The 25,188-nt window shown below is 37.8% G+C and overlaps 3 protein-coding genes across 3 annotated transcripts in view; 2 read left to right on the top strand and 1 right to left on the bottom strand.

Moving 5' to 3' along the window:
• LOC113117320 (ribosomal protein S6 kinase alpha-5-like) overlaps window positions 1–7,846 on the bottom strand; it is a 34,986-nt gene extending 27,140 nt beyond the window's left edge. Inside the window, exons 1-5 of the mRNA XM_026285921.1 lie at window positions 7,549–7,846; window positions 3,198–3,269; window positions 2,890–3,108; window positions 924–1,039; window positions 218–319 (exon numbers count right to left, since the gene is read on the bottom strand). Coding sequence (XP_026141706.1) covers window positions 218–319; window positions 924–1,039; window positions 2,890–3,108; window positions 3,198–3,269; window positions 7,549–7,618 — 579 coding nt within the window. The 5' untranslated portion in view covers window positions 7,619–7,846. The remainder of the gene's footprint in view (window positions 1–217; window positions 320–923; window positions 1,040–2,889; window positions 3,109–3,197; window positions 3,270–7,548) is intronic.
• Window positions 7,847–10,122: 2,276 nt separating this feature from the next.
• Window positions 10,123–21,705, top strand: cdan1 (codanin 1). The gene is made up of 28 exons (XM_026285922.1): window positions 10,123–10,275; window positions 11,297–11,952; window positions 13,236–13,436; window positions 13,517–13,707; window positions 14,072–14,191; window positions 14,501–14,579; window positions 14,660–14,780; window positions 14,856–14,965; window positions 15,051–15,140; window positions 15,248–15,323; window positions 15,406–15,611; window positions 16,259–16,391; window positions 16,481–16,624; window positions 16,715–16,881; window positions 16,959–17,040; window positions 17,900–17,989; window positions 18,104–18,158; window positions 18,257–18,390; window positions 18,486–18,589; window positions 18,698–18,847; window positions 18,937–19,000; window positions 19,191–19,269; window positions 19,370–19,578; window positions 19,953–20,060; window positions 20,191–20,254; window positions 20,356–20,516; window positions 20,642–20,749; window positions 20,869–21,705. The coding sequence occupies exons 1-28, from the start codon at window positions 10,195–10,197 to the stop codon at window positions 20,962–20,964; spliced, it is 3,879 nt and encodes a 1,292-aa protein (XP_026141707.1). The 5' UTR covers window positions 10,123–10,194; the 3' UTR covers window positions 20,965–21,705.
• Window positions 21,706–22,045: 340 nt separating this feature from the next.
• stard9 (StAR-related lipid transfer (START) domain containing 9) overlaps window positions 22,046–25,188 on the top strand; it is a 51,783-nt gene continuing 48,640 nt past the window's right edge. The window contains exon 1 of the mRNA XM_026285923.1: window positions 22,046–22,409. Within this exon, the coding sequence (XP_026141708.1) occupies window positions 22,363–22,409 (47 nt within the window). The 5' untranslated portion in view covers window positions 22,046–22,362. The remainder of the gene's footprint in view (window positions 22,410–25,188) is intronic.

Raw genomic sequence — 25,188 nt, forward strand, 5'->3', positions numbered from 1 at the left:
GGGGAAAATCAGAAAAAAATCGGAAATCGAATTAAAAAAAATAAAATCGGAGATTTTTAGGCCATATCGCCCAGCCCTAGTTACTGGCTTGTATATACCGTATTGTTCGACTTATAGTTCGGAAAATACGGTATGTGTATGTGGATATATTGCAGGAATCCAAAGTACAAAAAGAGTTTCTTAAAAGAGAAAAATATGTAGAGTAACACAAACTCACCTCATGGAACTCCTTACTAAGGCCAAAGTCCGTCAACACGATGTGACCGTTTGAATCAAGAAGTATATTCTCAAGTTTTAGGTCTCTGTAGACAATTCCCAGCTGAAAAACATAAAGGAACGAATAGGCTCTTATGCTTCGATGTGTGACCAAATACTTACATTTTCATATCATAATTCACCACATTTTTTTGTCATCCTTTCCAAAAGTATTTGCTCAAAAGTTGTGTTCACAACCTTAACTTGTCTGGGGTCATAAAATGCAGCCATTGACCTAGTAAATGCAACAATACTATAATAAATAATAAATGGCAACATAACAGGCAATGACAAAAAAATTTGGCTGAATCAAAACAATGTTAATCTCACTGTCAAGGTCCTTTTTACAAATGCTGCAATGCCTCCAGGGCAACTCTCTTCTCTCTGAATAATGGCTGCTATGCACAGAACAAGCATGCATTAAAAACACTTTTCTTCCTCTTTTGGTAAACACAGCCTTCGAGAAACTTTGTGCACAGCAGATAAATTTGCCCAGGCCTGGTTAACTGAGTGAGGAATTGATCTGAGTAGGCAGGAGAGAGGAGAAGTACCATCTGAGTAAAGGAAGGAATTACTTTCACTATTCTCCCGAAATGAGGCGCCGTTCAGTCAGATTGCAAAGGAAATGAAGAGTGAAAATAAGTGTGCAATTTTTGCAGCAATTTTACCTTATGCAAGTGCTCCAGGGCTAGTACAATCTCCCCGCTGTACAAGGTAACCTCTTGCCTTTTAAAGTGAACTCTTTGGACCAAGTGTGTGAAGAGCTCACCTCCGTTCACATAGTCTGCAATCGAAGGTATATAAAACAAAATTGCAACTGGTCAAAGACACTTTTATATTTCTTATGTACCTGCTATTATGCAAAATCCTGCTATAATGCTGACACTGACACAATCGGTTCCAAGCATTACCACAAAACCACGAGTTCCTGTAGTGGCATGCATGCTTCCGTTTTCATTATTAAAGCATATTAACAGTTAGCAAAAACGGTACCAAAATTTCAGTATTCGGTACGATACCAGTGAACATCCACGGTTCTTGGTACCAATTTCGGTACCAAAGCAAAACACAAAATTATGCTAATAAAAAAAAAAAAAAAAACTTTTTATCACAAAAATAAAACCAATGCCATTCTTTATACTTATTTACAATTGTGTTAAAAGTTTTTCTACAAGTTATACAAATTATGAAAAAAAGTAAACAAGTTTCACCCAAATTTAATTTGTCTTTTAACTAATGAAATTTAAGTAGCAGTATCGCATACATTCTACAGTATCGCATACATGGCAGATGCGCTTCAGTCTATGTAGTAAACAAACCCACACATCTCTGCCATTCATTCATTCACACAGAGACGTGCAGAACATGCAGAATTCACATTCAACCCACATTTACAGATACTGGTCCATATGGAGATATGATTTGATTAATTTATGCTTACTTTGACAAATTCCGTGGCTGTCCATGTTAAAATGTAAGTTTCATTTTCATGACTGGATTTTGAGATTCTGTCCGCATTTTCTGCTTCGTGGAAATCATAGCACTGTATGCGTCAAGAACAGGGTCGACCGGGTCCTCGGTACCACCAGTACTTAAAGAAACCTGGTACCGTGACACTTTCATTTTTTTAGTACCGACTTGGTACCGAAGTACCGGGTCTTTTGACAACACTATTAACAGTGTTGAAATTCACGGGGTCCCTAGAGTTCACTGGTCTCTACACACTTTTATTTTTAAATGTCCTACAGGTTCATCAAACAAAACCTGAGTCACACAAAGAAAGGGTTTCAAGCAAGATAATGTACAAGCAAAAAACATAAATTACTTATATATTCAGCCAAATTATTTATTTTAATGTAATAAATTATACACTGCAGTTTGGGATCAGTAAGATGAAAGAAAAAAAATGTTTCTTGAGGATCTAATCAGCATATAAAAAGGATTTCTAAAGGATTTCATGTGAAACTAAAGACTAAATTCAGCTTTGTTATGGGAGTACACACATTTTTTTAATAAATTAAAATAAAATACAAAATTGGAAATTTAAAAATAATTCACAATATTACTGTTTTTAACTGTATTTTTATTCAAATAAATGCAACCCAGGTGAACACATGACCCTTCTTTCAAAAACACTACAAAAATCCCCAAACTTTTCAACAGTATTGTATAGTATGTGTATTTTCTATTTAAAAAAAGTTTTTACGCATGTACCTGTTAAGTAACATAATAATGATGGCATTCTAACAGTCCAGCAACCACTTCTGATGTTAATCAAGCTGAATAAAAATGCCAGAGATTGTGCTCAATGACTGATGGGTAAATTTCCATGCCCACTTCCCCTGAAGTGAGATATCAGTGTATACTTGTTCACTAAGCTATCTGCAGTCAGGCTGACTAAATGCTCCCAATGACTGCATCACACCTGATGGCCAAAACCGTATAACGTCTGCTTGCTAGAGCACTAGTAGACCAAAGGAATAGTTCCCTATAACAATACTGGTGGTGAACAAGAATGCAGGAGAATTGTTGAGTCTGCACAGGTCACACTCTTTTAAATGCAGAAGTAAAATTGAAGCATAAAGAACAGGTTGCATTTTTGCAGATCACGAGAGAGAGAGGAGAAGAGCATACCTAGAATGAGATGCAGATTGGTGTCTGTCTGGAAGGCGTAATGGAGTGTAACCAGGAAAGGAGACTGTCTGATGTGCTCGAGGACCTGTCTCTCCGTGCGTGTGTGCTCTGCTGTCTTGGCCTTCTGCACAATAGTGGCCTTTTTCAACACCTTCATGGCATAGAGTTTCCCCGAATCATGGCCGCTCACCTTGCGAACCAAGAACACCTTGCCGTAGGCTGCACAGAGGAGAAGAACGATTTGTTAGTGGAGTAGGAACAAATATAAGCAGAGAACACAGAGTTCACATACTTGAACTATCACTGACCTCCTGTTCCCAGCACTTTCAGCAGCTCAAAGTTCTCAATGCCCACTCGCTCCACGTGACCCGTCAGATTGGCTGGGGAAAGATTAAAACACATCCATCTGGTCACACGGCCAAGAAATCATGTTCTTCACTTTGACCACATACAAGAAAACCTCCCGTAAACCTTCTGAACTTTGGTTGCTTGAACCTTTGCCACTTTCCACGACAGTGAGAACAGAAAATGTGTTCAAAATGGTGAACCCTTGGAGATGAACCTCTCTAGCTGTTTGTATACAGTATGCAGCTTATAAACAGGTCCAGATGGAAACTTTTTTATGCATTTTCTGCACTGACTTTAAATATTTAAACATGCAAAAACAAAAGTGGCAGCCGAAAGTATTATAAAATCAGGCAAAAAATAAATAAATAAACACACTACCATTCACATGTTTGGGGTCAGGCATTTTTATTTATTTATTTTTTTTAAAGCAATTAATATCTTTATTTACCAAAGATGCATTAAATTGCTCAAAAGTGACAGTACAGACTTTTATCATGTTGCAAAAGACTTATTTTTCAAATGTGATGTACTTTGGAAATTTCTAATCTTTAAAGAATTTGAAAAGAACTAAGGCTGCAAAACGATTAATCAGGATTAAATCACATTCAAAATAAAAGTTTGTTTACATACCATATGTGTGTGTACTGGGTATTTGTATTATGCATATTTAAATACAAACACATATGTATATATTTAAAAATAAATGCTGTATGTATATATGTGTGTGTGTGTGTGTGTGTGTGTGTGTGAAGAGTTCAGATGCAAAAACCTCTAAATGCCATCTAAAATTAGGAATTTTTTTTAAGGCTCCTATATTTATGTTCAGTTATTTCACTTTAATAGCCTGGAAAAGGACCTGCACATTGCCATTAAAGTAAAATGACTCAATTTAAGCATAGGAGCTTGATAAAAATCCTAATTTTAAATGAAAATTTCAGATGGCATTTAGAGGTTTTTGCATCTGAACTCTTCATATATATATATATATATATATACACTCTCACACTTGTATATACATAAATATAAATATTTTATATATAAATCGAACATATTTTTCCTTAATATATACATGTATTGCGTGTATATTTATATATATAAATATACACAGTACACATACATATAGTGTGTAAACAAACTTTGATTTTGAATGCGATTAATCGCGATTAATCTTTTTCCAGCCATAAAAAAAAAAGTTTTCAACATTTATAAGAATATAATAAATCAATATATTAAAATAATTTCTAAATTATCATGTTACACTGTAAATTGGATTAAAAGCTTCTGAAAATTTAGCTTTACTATCACAGGAATCAATTATATTTTAAAAGTCCCATATAGTACACTTTTTTGGAGATTTATTTTAGGATTTGATGTCCTATATTTGCAGTATAATTACCAAAACCCATTATGTTTTTACAGCTCCTTTCTCAGGAGGTCTGCTAAGAACAGGTCAATTTTATCCGGTCTAATTAATATGCATGAGCCTCTCTTCTGATTGGCCTGTTGTTTTCTGAGTGACGCATGGCCAGCCAGCCACAGGTAACTAGGGTCAGCTGATGTCACAGCGCTAGCTGGAGGCAGCAAAACAAAGGGGAAACTGGAGGTGGCCCGCTCAAACCAGCGCAGATTCAGCTACGTAAGGAACTTAAAATATCATCTTGTTTTGATGCTGGGTGCCAGAATCTACGTAATACAGCCTCAAATTGGACCTCAAACAGAAACATTCATCAAAAATGCTCATGTTGGCAGTGCACACTTATTAAAAAGGTTCAATAAAGTATTGTCTTTTGTTGTTATGGACAAGTCTACAGATTTCTTGCCATATGTTTCTTGAATCTTGCGATTTCATGTATGAAAAAAGGTCTATGCATGTGTGTAAAACAACAAACTGATGATTTATATATAATTGTACATACATTGTGGCTAGAACAATAATGTAGCAGTAAAAATAGTTGCCAGCTGAAATTGAACATGCTAGAAAGACACTTTGAGTTTGTCTTTACTATACACGATAGATGTGATCCACCTCATAGTAACAATCCTATCAGATCATCCACCTTTGAGTGAGAGTGTAACGTTACAGGCCGGCCGATCTGGTTTCGTGGTAAAAGTTAACCTTTTTGACATGTTTCAGTGCTGTTGTTGCTCAATGCTCAGCATGGACGCGATGTTGTCAGGGGGTTTGACAAAAGGAGAGTGGGACGGTGGCTGGTGCTCGGGGGTTGACTGAAGGAGGCGACTGTGTAGTTCTGACGTCATCTTCATACGGAAATCACAACGGTTTGTGAAAAATCACAGCTACTTTAAGCAGGCTGTATGCATTTTACTGTGGACAGACTGTTTTGAAATTTACATGGCAGTTAAATAGACCCTAGGCCTCAGTTATCATGAAAAAAGCCAGGACATTTCAACTTTGACAATATGGGATCTTTAAAATTTCAAATATTAAAAAAATGCTATTTTAAATTTGCAATAATATTTCAGAATATTACAGAAGATTTCTGTATTTTCTGTTTTTTTTTTTTACTGTATTTCTGTCTTGGTTTTCATAGGAGATTTCTTTAAAAAACTTTTTTTTTTAAATATAAAACGACCCCATACTTTTGAACAGCAATGTAAATAAACAAGAGGCAGAACTAGGAAATAAATGCATTCAAATCTGCAGAAATCCCAGTTCTGAAGGTGCAGATTCTGTGTGGGCCTGCTCATAAATAACGAAGAGCCCGATGATTCAGAGGAAACAAAACGGCATTCATGAACGAGACATGGAAGAACGCGAGCATGTGTGTGGTGTATGTTTACATGGTAGCGTGCAGCCTGAACTAAGGTCACTTGTTTTATTCAGTAGACAGATACCAATGAGCGTAACCAGTGAAGGGAACACATTCCTGCTGTTACCCTGCATCTCACAAAAAATCATGATCTTTCTCCGTCTTTGCAAATTATCTGATTTTAGAAGGGGAAAAAAAGCATAATCTGTTACCACATCCTCTGACTGGATATCAAGCAGCATATTTAAGGTGCGTGCAAGCACTCTAAAGAGGCCCATGGGAACTACCATGTTTATTAATACACTTCCAAACCCTGACCTTCTTCACTCTGGATCCAAAAGCATTAATGAAAGTCCTTATTGGGCTTTCTTAGGTGAGCCACATCAGGTGACCGCCTTCTAGTCTTTAGTTCTTCATTCTTATGTTACACACTTTGTTAATCATAACTTGCAAGAAACAATTACGTGCCCGTAAACTGATCACTTGCACTGACCTGCATTAGTGAAACAGTAATGCTCAGAGTATAATTTTTGGATCTGGATTAGCATCTTAAATATTATAAACTTGTGGTGGACTGATATGGGTTTCTAATGGCTGAAACAAATATCTAGAGAACAAAGTGGTCAATCGCAAAATACATTTTAATGACTGCAGAACAATAAACAATATTTCCTGAAAACAGAAAATATGATCTATTCATAAATCTCTTTTGGAAATGCTATTAATATTCACATGGAATAACCACTACTTTTAATTTGGCCTAGCCAATTATTCAGTGGTTGGAGATTATTTTTATGATGGGTTGCACAAGTCAAAACAGACCTTTAGAAAAAGTATGCCTACTACATTGAATTTTACTGTCGGACACACTCTGAAGATAACTAGGCAAGCCAAAATCCCTGTTTTATGGTTTTTTCTAGTGGGTATACAAACATTTGAAAGTAGTATGCGACATTGGTACATCTAAAAAAGTCATAAGACAACAAAGTAATGCACCATATTGATGGAATGTGCCTACTAAGCATTTACTAAGACAGTCAAGTAAGGACAAACCTGGTAACTTCATTTACTAAACAAAGACAACATCAGGGCCCTAGAGATTAAATTAGCTCCAGTAATTGGGTTTCGTTAAACTCAAGGCCATGTCATGACTGAGCAACTACTGAAACCACTGACACATAATAAATGCAATTAATTCCATACAGTAAAATCATTTTCTTCAATGTCAATTTGATTTCTTTCAAAAATTTCAAACAACATGCACTGAAATACAAGTGCACTTAAGTGCAACTGCGGTTATGAATGTGAATTATGCAATTGCACATGCAGAACATCCTCTAACCTCAAAGTACCCCAGGCTGGAGGATATTTTGTGATACAGATATCAATATAAGCTACTAATAGCATTTACTTATGCTTTTACAATAGCCGATCAGCTAACGTTAAAGCGTCTCTTCCACTATATAACAAAAACATTATTTATAATTAAGCGTCGTTTCTTAAACATAGGCGCAGGACAGCATGTCCGGCGTTCATTTACCGTTTTTGAGCTCGTGTTTGACGGTAAACAGGTCACCTTCCCCCGACGAGCCCTCCATCGTAGACGGCATTACTCGCGGGATCGGAGCGCGCGCTCTTTCCTCTGCTCGCTGCACGACACTTGTGCAAATACTACGACAGAGACAGTCACAGCAGGATTACATAAACGGAGTTGTTGTTATAAAGCAACCTTTTGGGAAATAATGTAAATGACAATAACGGCATTCTCGCGGGAAGGGCAGCGGGGCTGTAAATACTACAGCTGCACTAACAGATACACACGCCGACGCCGAGCCCCGTTAGACCCGCCCACTAGAGCTGCTGGGAAAAATACTTCTGCCCTATTGGACCAGCCGACTGTCACTCAACGCCCATCGAACTACGTAACTGTAACGATGTTTTTAACTATTTACTGTAAAAATGTTACAGATAAATTAAATATTAGTATTGTTAAACATATTATATTACTATTATATTATATTACTATTACTAGATATTACTCAAATATATATATTGATAAATATATAAAAATGTTGTTAAATAAATGTATATATATATATACACACACTTTTTGGAATGCTGCTTAGATGTTCCTCAGAAAGCTCCAAAAGTGTCATTTGAAGCCAGTGTGTGTGTGTGTGTGTGTGTGTGTGTGTGTGTGTGTTACAGCTCAGGAATTATCTGATATCTGGAATTATCCGTCAACAAGTGATATTTCACTCAAAAATTTTATTCTGTCATCATAGCCAAACAGCTGACAGAAGCCATTGACATCCATATTACTTTTTTCTTAGAAGTTAGTAGCTACTGTCAACTGTTTGAATTACAACATTCTTCAAAGTATCTTCTTCTGTGTTCAACAAAATGTGGGAGGGGGTAATTTTCATATTTGGGCAAATTGGACAGATTAGCAGTGTATTAGCTAACTACAGTAATATGCTGTAATGTAATGAATGGACTTTAATTGCCCTTCAATCACTGTTTCCATAGGCTATATTTGATAATTGAGTTGACAGTGTGTATTATGTGCTTCTAAATTGTATTTTCTAAAGAGGGAAGGGAAGCCTGTGTTCTCATTTGGACAAGCAAAGGCCTGTTAACTCCACTTCTATTATATTCTATTATAATAACTTCTTTTTCGTGCATTCACAGGCAACACCCAGTATACTCCCAGTATTTATTGTAAACTGCCTACACAGTTATAGATTGTTTAACATGTAAATATTCCCTGAACAAACTGATTTAGACATTTACACAATGTACAGACAAGACGTTGTAACCAAACAGACACAAATACAGGTAGGGAAGGCACACCTGTGCCTGCAGTGCAAGCAAGCAGAGCTTATGAAGATTAATCGTAATGTTTGTTGATGGTTTCGATGGTTCTGTCTGTAAAGAATAACTAGTTTCCAGTTAATTGTCTCATTCTGTTTTGTTTACTACACAAGCTGTTCCTTTTGTAGGTTTGCTCATAATATAGCATCTTTATATATTATAGGGACCAGTATAGATAAGAGCATTGTTCTGTTGTATTTATTGCAGCACGTAAAACTGTTCAGTTTACAGTCCTAAAACCCAGAAGAGAATTACCGCTTCTGAGTCATCATGATAAAGTTAAATTAAACCTCAAGAGAAGTATTTCTAATTTACTGTTTATAGGTTTTAAAGCAACAGTGTTTGATTCATGATAGCCTCAACTGAAGAGAAGGTTAACATTAATTAGACCGCTAGGATTTCTACAGCATAAATTACAGTCAGAGTGTTTCCTGAAAGTGTAGGTTGCTGACAACTTGCTAAATCTGTTTGTCATAGATATTTTAAAGCAAAACATGAAATCTCTTAACATAATGTTAGCCTCAGATCTGATTCTACTCATAAACTAAATCTCCCATAGGAACCCATGGCAAATTAGTCTTTCGGACTGAGGTAAATTTAAATCATTACTGAACAGCTCCTAATACAGTGATGATTTTAGTAAAAAAAAAAAAAAAAACACATAATTGATTTTCTTTTTGCAAATTAAAATTAAGCAAGGATAAATGTACAGGTGGCTCAATAGGTTGTTCCATAACACATTTATTTAAATGAAATTATGAAATTACAATCTGAGAATTACAATTAAATAAAAAAAAAAAAATGTATGCATTTAGCAGGCGTTTTTATCCAAAGCGACTTACAGTGCATTCAGGCTAAAAAATGTTGTCTAACATGTGCTCCCTGTCTCCCTGGAATCGAAACCACAACCTTTATTAAATTAAATAGGCTATGGCAGTGTGTTTGTTCTGTACTCTTAAAAAAACTTAAAAACACAAAACCCTTTAAAAGAATTACAGAAAGTATTTTTAACACAAATTAAAAGGTTAAGTCTGTATCTTTAAAAGTATGTCTGAATATACTTGCTAGAAAACATGTTCAAATGTTTAAAATCAAATAAATTAAAACAAACATTTTCTGTTTTTACCAACACCCTATTTTTACCAGTTTTATTCAATAATGAAATGGAAGGTACAGCCAAAAGTGTCTTTTTAACTTTTATTTTGAAGTTCTGTCCCTGTAGGCGGTGTTGTTGAGATTTGCGCGCGCTGCAGCGCTCAGCCAATCCCGGCCTTGACCCGAGGCGCGTCACTGTCCTGGTCCTCGGAGCAGAATGGCGGCTCTTTTGGAATCGTTGCTGCACAGTAAAGTGGAGTTAGGCGAGGCTGTGCTCTGGCTCAGAGGAGGACGACACGTAAGAGCTGTGCTTTCTCTCTAGTGCTACGGTGTTTTACTGTCACTGCGTGGTCGAGTGGAAGAGGGATTGTTCTCCTGAAATACAGTCAGCTAATCTATAGCTGCGTTAGCAAACAAACATTAAGGAGTCGCTTTATTTTAGAGCTGGATGTTTACAGTTGTGTTGTTTATTTTATGATAACTGCCACAGAACCTCTCCGAGGGATAAGCAGGAACAGCAAGTTTCTGTTTGGTGGAAAAGTAAAAACAGGTTTTGGGGGATATAAATATATTTTAATACACAATACCTTCCAAGTTGGTATATTTGTTTTGATTGAGAGTAAGGTTAGTACAATATAACATTTATTTAAGATAACTGAATTACTTTTTGTGTCAGAATAAAAACTATGTTTTTTTTAACGCGGTATATAACGTACAGTGATGTTTTAGTAGTATTTAGTAATGTTTTAGTCTGTATTTTGAAAGAGTTTTTTTGTATTGATTTCATTTTAGTTTTAGTGAGTTTATGAACTTTTTCATTACTATTAAATACTATTTATCTTTATCCTATTTTTAACTTTATTTCAGTTTTAGTTGTTTTAATTTAAATAATTTTTGTTAGTTGCCAAAGCATTTCTAACTTTTCTTTAGTTTAGGTATTTGATAGTTTATTTATTTTTATATTTTATTTCTAAATTTAAGTTAATGAAAAGGTTTTAGTTTCAGTTAACGATAACGATAACAGCACTATTATTGTAATATGAAGTGGAGAAACTTCATAAAAAATATCCAAATAATTTTTTTTTTTCCTTTTTGCTGTAAACACACAAGTAACCTTTTTGAGGTTTATTATTTCATAAAGTGTCATACAACTTGCATGAGTTTTTTTTATTTTTATTGTGATTACATTAACATATAATTTGATTTAGTTAAGAAACTATTATGGATTCTTATATATTTCTAGTAGTGTAGTGTATTCAATTCAAATGTGTCTAGTGTCTTGGATCATGACTTAAATTTGATTCTTTTTGTCTTGCCAGGTTTATGAATCCCAAAACTTTCCATTCAAGTTTAGCAAAGAGGAGTTTGTGCCTTTCCTATTGAATTTTTTGCGTGATCAGAGCAGTCAGACTTTGACCCATGGCCCCACCACGCCTGCCAAGACCCCCAGCACCTCCAGATCTGTCAGGACTCAGGACTTTTCTCGGAGAGGGAACAAATCCACACCAGTTCAGACTTCACGCAGCGGCAGTCGAGTCCAGCTCTTCTCTCCTGCCCCGTCTGTGTCCCCGGTGAACGAGAGGAGTGAGCAGGAGACCCCATTTACCGGCTCTCATTGTTTGAGTGGCGTCAGTGCCCTCAGTAGCCCTTCCTTCAGCTCTGTCTGGAGCCCTGCTCCCCGCAGCACCCCCTCTGAGCGCCGCTCCGCCCAGCGTCCCAGCCTTGGCGACTTCATGACATCACCCCCAGAGACGCAGCACAGAGGCCGCAGGAGGAGCGGGGTGTTTGGGGGGGGTGCACCCGGCCGTCAGACGGGATCTCGCGGTGCTGAGGAAGGAGTTCGCTGGGATGGAGGAGGCAGGAGGAACAGAGGTGTGGGGAGGACTGAACCAGTGTCACCTCCAGCACCGGTGCAGCTCAACTTCAATAATTTGGAGGACTTTCCTCCAGTGGGTGCCGCCCAGTCTTCACCAGTGTAAGTAAGGAGTCAGTGACTAATATTAGTATAAGTTTTGCATTAATGTTGGTTTAAAAAAAAAAAAAAAACTATATAATCTCAACCGTAAAGCCATGTTGGCCAATCAGAAGCCTGAAAAAGTTTCTAGTAGGTGGAGACAACAACGCAGGCTCTGACATCACAAGCCAGAAAATTGCTTCTCTGTCTATACGATAACACTGCAACCAGAGTTTTTGGAAATCCTCACCCTGGTTTTAAAAAATGTTCGGTTTCAGTAACCTGGCACTGCGTTTGCCTGTGGACGAACAGCCTAACCACGTACAAAAAGCTGCGGTTTTAAAAATTACCTTAGTGTCTATGAGGGTGATAAAGCTCATAATTTTCTAAGTGTATGACATAGCTTTCATTCTCCAGGTTAATCATACATTCATGAAAAAAACATCTGTTAGGAAATAAGGAAAGCCGTAACTTTGCCGGAGTATCCTTTCAAATGTTAAAGTTGCCAAAGTAACTGCATTCTTTGCATGTGCTACACTTAATTTGTACCATGTTTATTTTATTAGTTTATTAATTACGATTTGAAAGATAACAACATTGGGAAGTCGTGGCCTAGTGGTTAGAGAATCGGACTCTCAATCGAAGGGCTGTGAGTTAGAGTCAAGGGCTGGCAGGAATTGTGGGTGAGGGGAGTGCATGTACAGTGCTCTCTCCACCCTCAATACCAAGGCACTGAACCCCCAACTGCTCCTCGGGCGCCGCAGCATAAATGGCTGCCCACTGCTCCGTGTGTGTGTGTGTGTGTTCACAGTGTGTGTGCACTTTGGGATGGGTTGAATGCAGAGCACAAATTTTATTGAGTATGGGTCACCATACTTGGCTGAATGTCACGTCACTTTCACTTGATTAAACCAAAAAAGTAGTGCAAGTTGTTGAAAGTCCTGGAATTTTATTTTGCCGTATCTGTACAAACCCTGTTTAAGTTACCAGTTCTTGGACCATTTTAGATGAGCACTAGAGGTGATTTAGCCAATCACAACACACAAGGCCAGCTAACCAATCAGTAAGCCCATTGCTTATTCCTGAGGCAGGGGCTTCATAAAAGCAGGAAATGATCTGCGTGCTTTTCAGAGAAGGGACAGAGAGATGTGGAATAAAGGTAAATTATGTGAAAAATGAGGCATTGACCTTTTTTTTGCACGCCCTTTGAATGTTCTAGTTAGTGGTGCGTATGTGTATTCATTGCAATTTCATGATAAATATAACATGAAAGATAAATTAAAACTTTTCTTGTGCTTTTCCAGAGCAACCAAACCTTCTCGGAGAATCAACCCAACTCCCGTAAGTGCAGAGCGGCCTAACTCCAAACCTAAGAGCTGCTTCACATCCACCCCCCTCAGCCTCCCGGCCAGCCCACCTGCCATACCAGAGAGTGATGGGGCCAAACTGACCGCAGGCAGCCCTCACAGTCTGCAGGAAGAGAGAGAGTTGCTTAGGAGAGAAAGGTATGTTTGGGCTGTAATATTTAATTTGAATAATACCCCATGTGTTTATCTGTCACTAATTGTCCTCTTGATTTCTTTAGGTCTAAACTTGCCCAGCAGGCCAGCTCCCCACTGAAAACCACCCCTGCCATCTGTACCCCAACCAAAACAGTGCACAGACAGGGGTCAAAGGTGACCCCTGACCCTCAGTCACCTTGCCCGGATCCAAGCAAAGTGACACAGAAATCAGAGCTGGATCTCTTAGCAGAGCTGTACTGTACCTGCATTTCAGGTGAATGGCCTCTAGAGGGTGCTGTATACAGCTGTAATCTTATAAAGTTGAGCAAAGTATGCTCCTTTATTTATTTATTTTTTATTTTTGTGAAAATCAGTTATGACTGAAAGCAATATATATCTACCCAAAATATTGGGTTCAGTGATTAATTTTTTTATTTATTTTTAAAGAAATTAATGATTTTATTCAGCAGGGAGATACATACATACACATATACACATATATCAATACATTAATTTTTTAAGCCCCCCGTTTCTGATTAAGAAAAAAAATTAACTAAAATCTTATCCTAAACTGTAGCATATATTTTCGTAAGATTAAGATGAAGTCTGTTTTAAAGTTGAATGTGTTTTGCTTCTAGAGAACCTGGTTCCTTGTGTCTTCCTGGAGCTGTTCTTCGTGCTGCAGCTCTTGACATCTCACGGCGTGTCTGTCTCTGAATCTGGGGAGGAAGGAATCAGTTTATGTGAAGACAGCCCAGGTGATTTAAAGATTATTTAATCCTTCAAGCTTTAAAATGTGTTTTGCACTAAATAAAGGTCCTAGAACCTAAAACTTTCACATCTTCCAAAACTGCTTTTATGGACTTTGTCAAATGGACTTTTGGACTTTTTTTCCCAAAGACATTTCAGCAGCTGAACAATTATGTTGTTAAACATCAGCACAATAATGTATTCCGTCCCTTACAGCCTTAGTTTAATTCCTGTCAAAAATCAATTTTGCGCTACACTGCTTAAGGTCTGTGATGATGATGAATTTGATCTGTGTGCTGTTCTTTATGTTCATGCAGATGTGTTGGAGAAAGCTTACCTGGGAAATGTCCACAACTGTGTGTATTTTTCTGTGAGGGTGTTGGAGAATCAGTTTGAGTAAGTCTGATTATTGTTTAATTACTGCTCACTCAGATCGGTCTCCGAGAGTCTGACTGTCTGTCTTCTCTGTTGGTCAGGTTGGTCTCACACCTGGACAAATGCACGCTACGGCTGCTGTCTGAGAATGAGAGAGTCGGGACTTTCTCCTCATCGCTGAAAGAGCGTCTGGCACAAGCTCAGGACAACTGCACATCTAAAGTAAGCATTCGTTTAAAAGCAACCAATACGTTACCCTTTGAAAGCTCACACTGAATAATCCCCACACTTTCTCAGGCGCTCCCCAGTCCACCTCTGTTCGTTCATTCAGTCCCGTTCCAGCCCGCCACAGACAACCGCTCCAATTTTAGCAGTGACAGGGCCTTCCACACTTTTAAAAAGCAAAGGTACAGTGCAAACCCTGAATCTTTTTCAAACATATGTGATGTTATCAGTTTGATATGGTTCATGTTATGCTTTCTGCTTTTGTAGGGATGTGTTTTACGGTTTTCTCAGAGAATGGGAAGACTCTCATAAAGAACCTGGTTGGGATTTTGAGGCTGCATTAGGCAGTAGAGTCAGGTGACTTTTTTTTTTATGGACATTTATACTCTTTTGGTATGATATACATATCCTCCCCAAATCATTTTGATTGTTATTCCTGTTGTAATATTTTCTTATACCCACAGAATGATGGTCAGTCAGCTCACAGCAGCAGGAAGCCACTCTCACTTTGCTAGACTCTTCCAGAAGCAGCTGATCCAGGTGAGCCACGATGGCTGATTATTCGCAAATTTCTTCTTATCCTCTTTCTGGCTGTTTTAAATTCTTTCCGTTTCTACTCTAGATGTGCAAAGGTCCTTGTGTGCTGGGGTCCTCCAGTGATGCCCCTGATGCTGATTTGCTGGGCATGCTGGGAGCAGACAGCCTGGGTCGTCTGAAGCGCCTGCAGCAGCGTCTGGTCCAGCCTCAAGGACTCATTGGTCCCTGCCCTCCACCGTCCTTTCCTGGTCATCAGGAGTTCTTCAAGTGCTTCCTTCAAACAGCCAGCTGGTAAATGTTGTTGACATAGGCCTTGAACTTTTCGAAGTTTGAGTGCGGTTTAATTTGCTGTTGACATTTTTTGTTGAAACGGGAAGTGCGCAGGACTAATCAAATTGCGTATCTCTTTGTAAACCGCGAATAGTTATTCATTTAACAGCACAGCACAGAAAAATGCTGGGTTAAAGCAGTGGAAAAACTCACCCGAGCTACACTGAATTAAAAATATAGTAACTGTAATATTGTGAAATATGACAATTTTAAAATAACTTAATTTTTTTTGTCATTTATTCATATGATGTAAAGTTATTACTCTAGTCATCAGTGTCACATGATCTTTCAGAAATCATTCAAATATGCTGATTTGGTGCTCAAAAAACATTTCTTAGTTTTTTATCATTGTGGAAAACTGTTGTTGCTTAATATTTTTGTGGAACTGTGTTTTTTTGCTTATGTAAGTATTAATTTCTTGAAAAAAAATAAAATAAATTGACCCTTAACACTAGTATATACCTGCTTAAAGTACATTTTGTCAGCTTTTAGGAGTACAGTGCAATATGTCAAAGTTAATAATAATAGATTAAACACTTTAATTTTTAGTTAATAGATTCATTATGTGTTTTGGTGCTTGGCTCTAATTCCTGTCATCTTTATACTAGCTGTCAGCTAAACCAGCATCTGAAAGATGGTCTGTGTCAGCAGCTGCTGAAGCTAGATGAGGTGTCCATCCTCGGTCCAGACGCCAGCCCTGCCCGGGGAGAGGAGACGGGTGATGGAGACATGGAGCAGCAGGTTAGAGCAGAAAGCTAAATATTCACATGCTCTGCAGTAATCAGAAGCTTGAATGGGTTTAAAATTCACATCTGTGGTCTTTGTTTTAGGATGAGAAGCAGCGTTTCTCCTCTGTGCTTCTCACGGCTCGACTTCTGGCCAAGTTTTTGGGCTTCATCTCTTTCCTGCCTTACCAGACCTCTGAGCTGCCGTCAAGAGACATACAGGACACTGCGATCACTCTGCGGAGCAAGGTAAGGGTTGTATAAGGGCAAGATTTTATTTTGGCCCTAGAAGCTAGTGTTTCACAGCCTAATTTGGTTTTATATATGTATATTGTCAAGAGTTCTCCGGTGCTTGATGTGTGTGCGGTGTTGAGGAGTTCATTGCATCGGAGACGCACCATTCTGACAGTGCCCTGGATAGTGGAGTTCCTGTCCATGCTGGATTACATTGGCCCACTTCTGCCTTTTTACAGGACTGCTCTGTGCCTTCTGCTCCAGATCTACAAGTGAGCTTATGAGATGTATGTCAAAGATGATCTCTGCGTGTGATCTGTGTTGTTAATTCCGGTTGTGTGTGTGTCAGGAGGATGGTATTGGGTCGAGGAGGGGAGCTGTGTTACATGAATCAGCTGCTCATGGTGGCAGTTTTGGGCTGGCTCTTCCAGGTGAGATAACTCAAGTTTGGTTCTAAAATTGATTGAAATTGCGTAAAAAAATATTTAAATGTGTGATGTTGCCAAACAGCAGACCACTGCTATCTAAGACATAGAATAGAGACGCTGCTGATTTGTTTAAATTTGATACCAGGGTGAAAGCTATTGCTACTCTGCAAATACTGTTGTAGTCCGAGACCTCTAATGTGTACAACTGTGTGTAAAGTTTAGACAAAGACAAATTTACTTATTACTTATGACTAGGGGTCAACAGCTATATGTGTTTCAGGGCTGATGATTACAGATCAAGTAGACCGATATTTTGAATCGACAAATGTCTGGTAAAAAATGAAAACTAATGTCAAAATTAAGAATAACAAGGGCTCTGAAAAAAAAAAATTTCATTAGATGCATTTCAATTATTTTAATGCCAAATCGATATTGAAAATGACCGATACCGATAACCATAACATATTTAATATCGGCGGGGATAATAGGTTGACCCCTACTTATGACACAACAGTCCAAGCCATCATTTATTATAAAGTCTAAAAATTTATTTATTTATTTTTTTCAAAACTGTACTCAAAATGCACTTAAATGGTTATCTGAATCTACTTTTAGAGTAAAAGCAGGCGTGAATGGAAAGTTAACAGGGTTCTTTTTTGCTTTTGCTAACTGAAAGAAGTCTGAGTTTGGTCAAAAGCGACTGAGCTAAAATTGACTTATTTCATAATTAATTCAAGGCATCATTTGATAGTTTGTTTTTGCATACATGGTTTATCATATCACAATGGACCAAATTGTGCAGCCTGGCCAAAGAAGATAGCCTATGAACCTGTCAAAACTTTCTGTAATTGTCTCTTTATAGATCCCCATCTTCCCTGAAGATCTCTTCTTTAGCACAGATCTAAAGGAAGATGTTAAAGAACTGGAGAATATTCCAAGCTCTCAGGGGCTGGTGAGTGGGTCACTGATTTTTTTGCTCTGGGTACATTTAAATGTTTCCTGTGTTTATTTATCTTTCCTTTGGCAATGTTGATAGTGTGTATAATACTGTATATTTACTTTCCAGGACACCCTCCCGCTAGTGGACCAACAGCTTCTCTACACTTGCTGTCCATATTTAGGTGAGAGTGAACTGTTCGAGAGAAAAAAAAAAGAAAAAAAGTGGCTTAAAATTCCAGTTGAGGGTGATGGATGTATCTTTATGTCATTCTTTTGGCAGGGGAGTTTCGTAAGCTTCTTGCTGCTTTTGTGGCTGGTAGTACATCCAAGAGCGGAGGCTTAATTCGCAAGATCACCCCCACATCTGCAGAACTGAGGGGACCATCCACCACCCGTTCACAGCAGAAACTTCAGGTACACTGCCAGCAAAATGCCTTCCATCTGTAGAAGAATTAAGGGCACGTCGTCCATGTGTGGCTGTTCATGTTTTTCCATGTGTTTTTCCATAGGTTGACCTGGAACAGGCCTTCTTTCACAACCAGCCCCCATCTCTCAGACGGACTGTAGAGTTTGTTGCTGAGAGAGTCGGATCAAACTGCGTCAAACACATCAAGTCAGTCTCTCACTGTTTAATCAGTTTGTCTTTTTCTGTATGTTAGTCTGTGTAAATCAGTTAAGATTTGGTTTTCATCATTCATATTTTCCTAACTCTGTGTGGTAGGGCTACGCTTGTGTTGGAGCTCGTGAAGGGTGGAGAGAAAACTCTCAGAGATAGTTTGGGTTTGGAAGGTGTCAACACGGCCAAGTTAAACGATTCTATCTGTGCTCAGCTGTGTGACGCAGGCATGCAGGCTCTAGAGACGGCAACCAGGTCAGCAGCTCTCTTCTCTCATTACATATATATCATGTTGTTGGACGTGTTTTGGACTAGTTGTCCTCGGTCACATCCTCTCATGATAGGTTCTGCAGTGAAAATGCCCCTGGAGCTGTCCGAGTACTACTTCCTCTGGAGACCTCTCCTTCTGTGAGTAAAACAGTTACTATTCATCAATTCAGTCCATTTAAAATCCTGTTGCAATGCTCAAATACAGTGTTTGTCTTGGGTGTACAGTTTTGTACAGAATTAATTATTTTGATTTTTTTTTTTGAGAAAAAATCCTATAAGTTCATTTAGTTACTTTGCTATGTGATTAATATTTTGTGATGTGGTTTAGGTCCTGACCACTGCTGAGAGCATCACCACCCGTTTGGCTACAGAAAAGGCTTGCAGCTGGCTCTCCTCCAACATCACAAGTAGCAAAGTCTAATTTTAGTGACATTTTAAAATGGCAACTGCTCTATTATTTTATAGGAAGGTGTTTTTTTGATTAACGATTTGAATTTATCCCTCCAGCACTGCTGAAGAGGGAGTGGAAGAGTGCTTTTGATAGGGTGATGAAGACTGTGCCCTCATCCATCAGTTTGGATGCTGAAGAGGTCGAGGGATCGAGCAGGAGTCAGCAGGTCCAAAAGAGTACCTCAGGGCTTAGTGCTGGGTCCTCTTGTGTTTCAGACTGCACCCATAAAGTTCCACTGGGATCACAAGTCATGATTGAAATAAAGGTGATTATTGCTAATTGGGTTTCAGAAAGTTGTACAAACTAGTTAAAACAAATTCATTGGACTGGTGGATTTCTGATGGTGATTTATATAAAATATAATTTTATGGTGATAAATGAGACCTCCACAAAATTGCTTAAAGTAAACACACAATTCACATAATTACTCAGCGAGTAATTATTATTTCTTAGACCTTATCAGAAGTGCTGTTTTCTTTTTTTAAATTAAACCTAAAGCTATTTAAATTATTTTAAAGTTAAAATAATCTGTCTTACTACTAATACAACAGTTGTAACACGAAAGCAATGAGTAAACCAATTGTAATTCACATTTTCAAATGTGATTCAGATCACAAACCAAGTTGTCTCATGTTTCAGGAGGTTTTAAGTGTTGCTGTAGGACCCAGATCTGATGAGGAGGTTTACACTGTTCATCAGATCGAGTCTCTGCTGGACAGAGTGGGACAAACACTTGGATGCAAAAAAGTAATCAGAACCCCTTCAAGCGTACTTGATTCAAAACTTTATAATCCACATCATTCAATGTTTTAATACTTTATTTTGAACTGTTTACTACACTTACACAGTCTTTCCTTTATCCTGGTCTTTTTTCTAGCTCCTCTCCCCCGTGGTTGAGCAGATGTTGTTGCGTTGTACTGTTCAGCTTGCCTGCAAACTTGGTGAGAGTGCAATTAATGCAAAACTGAGAAGAGAACATAAAGTCAATTCTGTACATGATTAATATCCTATTGTGTCTGTTTGGGTTTGTTTCCATGTGCAGTATCCGGGGAGCTGCCACTTGTCTCCTCAGCCGAGGGTAACAAGAGACCTGCTCTTCTGGAAAAGTTTCTAGTTCTGTGGTCTCAGTCTCCCTCTCCGCCTTTGCACCTTCTCCTCAGTGAACCCACTTTGACTGCCATTTTAAGTGCCACAGATAGTGAGGTAAAACCGCTGATTTAATCTTGTAGTTGATGCAGTTTGCTTGTAAATATAACCCTTATTCTGCATGAAAACTAAAAACATTGGTGAATTGGTGCTTTAAATTGTTTTATCTTTTAATATCCCAGAGGACTGACTACCTGTTCCTGATAAGACAGCTAATAGAGAGGGGTCTTTTAGGAGAGGAGGAAGTGGGCACTAACTGGCAAAAGTTGTCAGCGTTATCTTGGCCAGCGGTAATTGCTTCTTGCATATGATATGTGTTAACTGTTTTTAGAGAGAGCAAAACATTACGTTTTGAGGCTGGAATTCTCACAAATCACAGTCTGATGGCTTTTCTCATTTGCTCTTGTAGGAGTCTGCAGAGAAGTTTCAGCAGCTCTCTTTGGGCACCCAGTTCCCATTACCTTCACTGCCAAACCACAGGGACATTCTGCAGGTCTCTCAGTGACCACCAGGGGGACACAGTCATCTACAGTACCAACTGTACACATGAATCCCAGCCAAACACTATTGTATTAACAGACAGCAAGTGATGCATATTTGAACACAATAATGCTTAAACCTGCAATATTTATGATTTTAAAAATATTTTAAAGTCTGATTTATTGTTAGTTGCAAGGAGAGTATTTGCTGCTTAAAAATGTGGATTTGATAAGACAAGTTGTTGATGGATTATAAACCTTAAAACACATTTTGTGCGGAAATTTTAGCAGGGCTTTGCCAGTTTTCTCTCATGCTGCCTCAAAGTAGAAATACATAAAGACCATTCACTGTGCTTTCTTGTCATTTATGAAATCCTATTTATTTGTTTTAAGTGCATGTAAATGTTTTTCTGCTTGTTGGTTGGTGAGTGTGTCTGTTTGTATGCTTTTCTTAGTCTATATTTGCGGAAGATTTGCACTTTGTTAATGTTGGACAATGTTTTCATCTGATTAATGCTAAACCTATCTAATGTAATAAAATGTACTTTTGTGAATAATGGTAAAGTGTCTTTAATGTGTTAGATTTATAGCTCAGCTAGACTCATATGTAAGGCTCCACTTTTAACGAATTTCATGGGAACGGACCATTTTAAAATGGAAATAATTTTTGTAATTCTTGTAATGTTGAAAACATTTGTGCTGCTTAATAATTTTGTAGAAACTGTGATAATGAACCGCATTCAACAATAAAGCAGTTATTTGCCAGAGATAAGTCTGTGATTTTTAAACATTTTTAATATATGCTGAATAAATGTATTAATTTATTTTAGAAAAATCTTACAGAGCCCTTAATTTTCAACATTTGTGCATATGCTTTTAAAAGCGGAAAAACGATTGGCCTAATTAGCGTACACGAGATTATAATAAAGCAGAGACGTGTAGTTAATGCGTGCCTTCAGGCGAACACCTCGCCTTTGTTTCTTTTTCCAAAGTTTTCTACTATGGCGATGGCCTGCCTCATGAATATTAAAGATGCTTCCAGGATTGACCGGTAAAAATCTGACTTTCTAATCCCCGCCTATTCAAAATTCAATGTTCGGTCAGCAAATCGGAAAGAACCATGAGAACTAACGTCATCCTGCCTTGTTAATATTCATGAGCGAAGCCTTCGCCGTAGTATGATTCGTAACCTCGCCTGCTCCAGTAGAGACGGCAGGAAGTTTCAGCGCAGTTCAACTGCGGCCGCGGCTTTATGATGAGCTCTGTGATTGTCTAGACGATATCAATAACATGACCCGAAAAACTTGTTTTCCTCACTCTGCTCGGAATAATTCAGTGCTCTGGAGGGATTTAATAAATGGACTCTAACGGTCAGCTGAACTTAAATTCATCGTTTCCCTCCTCCTCCGCCCGGTGTCAAACGAATGGCAAACGTGAAAGTCGCGATTCGAGTCCGTCCGCTGAACTCCAGGTACGATAAGCTTTCTTGAATCTTATATTGCATTATTTATCTGTAAAAGCTCATGATAAAACTGCTGAATACAGTCATATTGACTTCATAAACAGCACTGAGTTGTTGGTGCTGTTGCTATGTCTGGGAATAGACCTGCGCTGACTGAACGCCAACTGAAACAAATAAACTGCCATTCAATAACACTATCGCGTGAGATTTGCATTTACACATCTCATTATATTGCAAATCTATATGATCTACTATACAAGTAATGAAACTTTTAAAACGTCAAAAAAAGGATAGCGTATTCATAAACAACTCATAACAATGCATTGCATATATTTTGCATAAGCAGTGCACACATGAAGACAATGCATGAGCAGTGCAAGTGAAGTTATGATGAGCAACGCTGTTTTTGTTCACTATAAATGTACTATAATCATCAAAAATCTCATTGAATCCCCTAAAACCCCTTCCCCCAAAAGGAACTGACAGTACTGTATAATTGTAATGTCCTGTTTGTATCAATTTTACAGAATTGCATTACAAATGTGTTGCATCACTGAAATCTAATGGATGTGTTTTGCTTTAACTTTTTAAAAAAAAGGGGGGTATCCTGTATACAGAGTTTGCCCCAAGAGAGCCCACTGCCCCACCCTGCAGCATTAGCCAAATTACTACAGTATGTGGGTCCTGGACAGGGGAGTAAAGAAACTCCTCCCAGATTGACACACAAAGCTGTGTGCGTGTGTCTGGCCGGAGCTGCTAGCCTTGACATTTAAAGAGTCTCCCTGAAGTGTGCATCACAAAGGACGACTTCATGGCTGTCCGTCTCTATTGTGCAAATGAAGATGGCTTTTTAACAGGCAGCCGTTGGTTTTATGAGTATGCGCATAATAAATACGTGACTTTATGCTCTTTGTGCTTTTGTAAAAAAAAAAGACTTCTGTTTGAGTTCAGCGTTTTAGCTGCTGCAGATGGCAGGGATTGTGTGGGAATGGCACAGAAATCCAAGTTTGTAAACATGTTCTCCTCATTACGAGAGTTATTTTTTCTTTCCACTGATTATGTTATAAAATGCACCGTTTCTAGGCAAAGGTTTGTACACACACATACAGTGTCAGGCGAAGCAGGCTGTTGTGGTTGTGGGTAGGGCCTCCATTCATCGTTGGCAGAGTGAAACAGACCCACATGGTAAGAGCTTCATAACACCGAGCATTCAGTGGGAGAGTCCATTGCTTAAAGGTGCGTAACATCTGCTGCATTATCAGCAGCGAACAGAACTGGAAAATAGGTAGATTTTTACATTTTTAAATAATTGTGCAAAACTTGCCATGATACTATGGCATTGTGAATGGTTGCTGAGGTGTTCCAAATAGATTTTAGTGCATTTGCCAGGCTGTTTTGAATGGTTTAGGACGTTCTTACTTAAAAAGTCAAACACCGTCAAAAGAACCCATCCTCAAAGTTGCACCTAGAATTTTTTTTTTTATACAATTTGTATTTGATACATATACACTACTGGTCAGTTTAGAGTAATTACTATTTTTGATTTGAATGATTATGACTGCATTTATTTAATTAAAATAATTTAGTGAATATTGTTAGTATTGATAATATTACAATTGAAAAAAAAAAACTGTTTGCAATTTATGTCACCATTTTTATGTAATATGTTTTAATTAGTCATTTATTGGAAAAGATGATTTTTCAGCATCATTACTCCAGTCTTCAGTGTCACATGATCCTTTTTAAAAATTGTTTTTAACATTCTGTATTGGGGGCTAATTACTTGCCTGTTATTATAGTACTAAATTAATAATAATTGTTATTTAATTATTATAATAAAATTAATATAATATAATTATAATTATTAGAAAATATTTTTGTGGAAATCCTTATACATATTTTTCCGGATTCTTTGATGAATAAAAAATTCAAAAGAACAACACTCATTTGAAATAGAAATCTTTTTACAACAGTGTAAATGTCTTTACTGTCACTTCTGATCAATTTAATTATTTTTTTAATTAATAATTTTTTATTTATTTTCATACCCAAAGCGTTTGAATGGTAGTGTATCACAGTTTCCAAAAAATATTAAGTAGCAAAAACAAATAAATAAATAACAATAATAATATATTTTTATTACTATTGTAATTAGTGATGATATTATTTTAATAATAATTTGAAGTGTTAATTATTATTCATTTTTAAGTTTAACACATATCCCATAGTAGAACATCTTGATTCTCATCAGTTTATAATTTATTTCATTTTTAGTCTGACATCAACAACAAAAAGGTACCGCCACAAACTCACACCATTGGTTGAACTAGAAGTTGATGCTGACAGTGTTTTGAAAGCACCTCAGAGCCACACAGTGTGAAAGTCCGCATACTGTACGAATGGCTTACTTATAGTTGTGTGTGTGCATTAAACTAATATTTTAACACTGAAAAATGACACACTGTAAGATGAAGTTTAGACAAACACGTTGTCAGAGTTTAGATTTGTACACAGCCGTGCTTCTACACTGGATTTCATTCTCTTGCATCAGTTTTATCTGGAACCCGATACTGTAGAGATTGCACAGCTGTCCTCGCTGCTCTCTCACATACTGACACACACACACACACACACACACACCTGATTCAGCTCAGCTGTGCAGCTCATGGAGGAGTTTTCAGCTGTCTGTTTCCATTCTCATGCAGCGCAGCAGAGCTGTGCAGACGAATCCCCCAGACCCCCGGCCTCTCACTCCACTGCCCCGTCTGAATATGGGCCTGGATATGAT

Source organism: Carassius auratus, chromosome 17 (assembly GCF_003368295.1).
Source record: "Carassius auratus strain Wakin chromosome 17, ASM336829v1, whole genome shotgun sequence".
Lineage (NCBI taxonomy): Eukaryota > Metazoa > Chordata > Actinopteri > Cypriniformes > Cyprinidae > Carassius > Carassius auratus.